Consider the following 2,445-nt stretch of genomic DNA (forward strand, 5'->3'; position numbering starts at 1 on the left):
ATAATGGGTTGGTGTATGCATGCGTATGCTAGTATATTCTTGCCACATGACTTTTCTCAAAAAATATTTAGACGAAAGGAAGGAGGAAGGAAAGGTTAATTCATACGATTTTTCGTTCATTTTCTTCTTTTTTTTTTGGTATTGTTTTCAATAGTCAAAGCGTCCGCTGTGTCCATCTCATAGAGACTTGAATTTCTTAGAAAATATAGACGCTGCTTTCGGCATCATCAAAGGAAATTAAAAACACCTTTTTACAAACACATTTTGATTTTGATTCTTTTTTTTTTTTTTTTGCATGGGTGTTTCATGTTTTAGTCTTAAAGACTAAGTGTTCAAAATTAGTCATGAATGAATGTATCATGAATAGATTTATGGTGGAGGTGTGTTTAGGTCTGGTTTTCAATGGTACAAAACTTTCTTCAGCTGTGGTTGTGTAGTCATGTTTTCAACTATTTTGTAGATTGGACAAACAGTCCTGGAATTAAGCTTGTGAACATGTTTTTTTATAGATAACTTTCAAATGACTATGGTTTTCAATGGAACATAACTAGGAGTCTAAGTGTTAGTGTAAACCTAATTAAGATGGTTGCATGTTTTGACTTTGTTTTATGTTATGTCATAGCTGTATTTTCAAGTTTAGTTGCAATCTGTCTACGAATAATGTGTATGTGAGTGTTGAAGTTCGTTCCACAGTGATGTTTGCGCGTAGGTTTGTGTGTGCATGTATGTGTATGCGTTGAAGTTTTAGTTCCACAGGGATGTGTATGTTGCTCAATTATTGTTAACAACATATACAGGATGTTCAAATCTTGTTATGAACGTTTATATCACCATTTTTCACTGCATTTTTCTTGTATATTGTATAGTTGCATGGACAAACTCCTGCTTTTATATATGTGTATATATATAAAAAATTGACACCAATACAAGTAATCTTGGTACGCACTCACCCGTACATTTCTTTTGTGTTGATGTTGTTTTGATATTTTTTCTTGTTTTTGTTTAAATTAGATCTTTCAAATATAATGGGTCCTACTGGTCTCTGATATCATATATATTACTTTTTAATTGATTTTTTTTTTTTCGTATAATTGTTTCCGCGTTCCAATAAATGTATGTCCCTTGTATCGCATGTCTGTTAGCAATGTTTCTTCTTTTTCAGTCTATGTTTTGGTCATTTCCTAGAAGTTAATATTTGACTCATATACACGGACTGAATGCCTTTAGTTCAGTGAAAACCTCAGTAAAGTAACTTGGGTCACTATTCAAACGCAACATCTCTTTGCTTAGTTTATTAACGATTAATAGGCAACGGTCCCAAAATTTGTCCTTATCGTCTTCTACAAGGAAGGGTTTCAGTGGATAACTAATCTCGCTGCCCATGTAAGAGTAAGACAGATACAAGCATGTTAGTACCACTGCTTGAAGGTGGTGCTCCCGGTCGATGTCGCTTTGAACAAGTTCTCGAACGAGCATGTAGACAAACACAACGTTAGCAGGATTTATAAATCCGATATCTTGCCAGCCCTGCATCAACAGGGATTTGTCAACTGTACGTAACCAAACTATTGCTTCGTTGCCTTCAAAGTTCTTCAGTCGTCGACAGCGTCTTCGTAAAAATTCTCCAAGACACTTCAACAATTCTGAAGTCGAAGCTTGGATAACTGTCTTTTTTGGACTGGCAAGTTTCTCCAAACGTTTAGTAACTTGGTTGATACGTTGTTGATGCGATTCTTCGGCTTCTGATTTAAGATTGTAACATGATATGGATTTTTGAATGTTTTTATTAATATTTACATTCTCTAGATTAAAATTGTTGTCGATCTTTGCCGGAATAAAAGTATTGTTCGTGAAACGAACAAAATTGTTTTTCTCTTTTTTCTTAGTGCTGGCAGTAAATCGCTTCCAGCTAAGGCCACTCAAAAATATCGAGTGACGCTTAAAATTTTTGTCCCTTGCTTGGTTTTTAACATTGTTGAGAATTTCATAGTTAAAATTGTTCAGATTGATGTCCTCGTAAAGAGGTTTCCTCGGCCGCGGCGAGAAGGAAAGAACGGTACCCATCTCGAAGTGTGTTGGTCAGGCGAATAATAATCCCACTTGAAAAATTAAAACGAATTTTATTAAAACTCTGAGTAAAATCGGTTTGTTTTGTCTATAAAGTCATATAATGGTCATATAGTTATATCATACGAACATATACAAGGTTACATTTATATAACAAGAACAATTACAATGTGCAATGGTTACATGCATATTAGGAGAGCAACAAACACTATAGAAATGCGATATAACTTATATTATGGTTTACAAACGTAACAATTATTGTGGATTTTATCTGATTAGATATTTCTATAAAATTTAAGTTCACTTTAACGAGTTTAACTTCACTGTGATATTATTTTCGGTGATATATATATATATATATATATATATATATATATA

General features: G+C 33.4%; 1 protein-coding gene across 2 annotated transcripts in view; it reads right to left on the minus strand.

The window, feature by feature from the left end:
- Positions 1 to 119: 119 nt before the first annotated feature.
- Positions 120 to 2,445, minus strand: part of LOC106871047 (cyclin-dependent kinase 5 activator 1) — a 3,650-nt gene continuing 1,324 nt past the window's right edge. For both annotated transcript variants that reach the window (XM_014917314.2, XM_014917313.2), the window contains exon 2: positions 120 to 2,099. In XM_014917314.2, the coding sequence (XP_014772800.1) occupies positions 1,201 to 2,064 (864 nt within the window). In that variant the 5' untranslated portion in view covers positions 2,065 to 2,099 and the 3' untranslated portion in view covers positions 120 to 1,200. The remainder of the gene's footprint in view (positions 2,100 to 2,445) is intronic.

This window comes from Octopus bimaculoides, chromosome 9, assembly GCF_001194135.2.
Source record: "Octopus bimaculoides isolate UCB-OBI-ISO-001 chromosome 9, ASM119413v2, whole genome shotgun sequence".
Taxonomy (NCBI): Eukaryota; Metazoa; Mollusca; class Cephalopoda; order Octopoda; family Octopodidae; genus Octopus; species Octopus bimaculoides.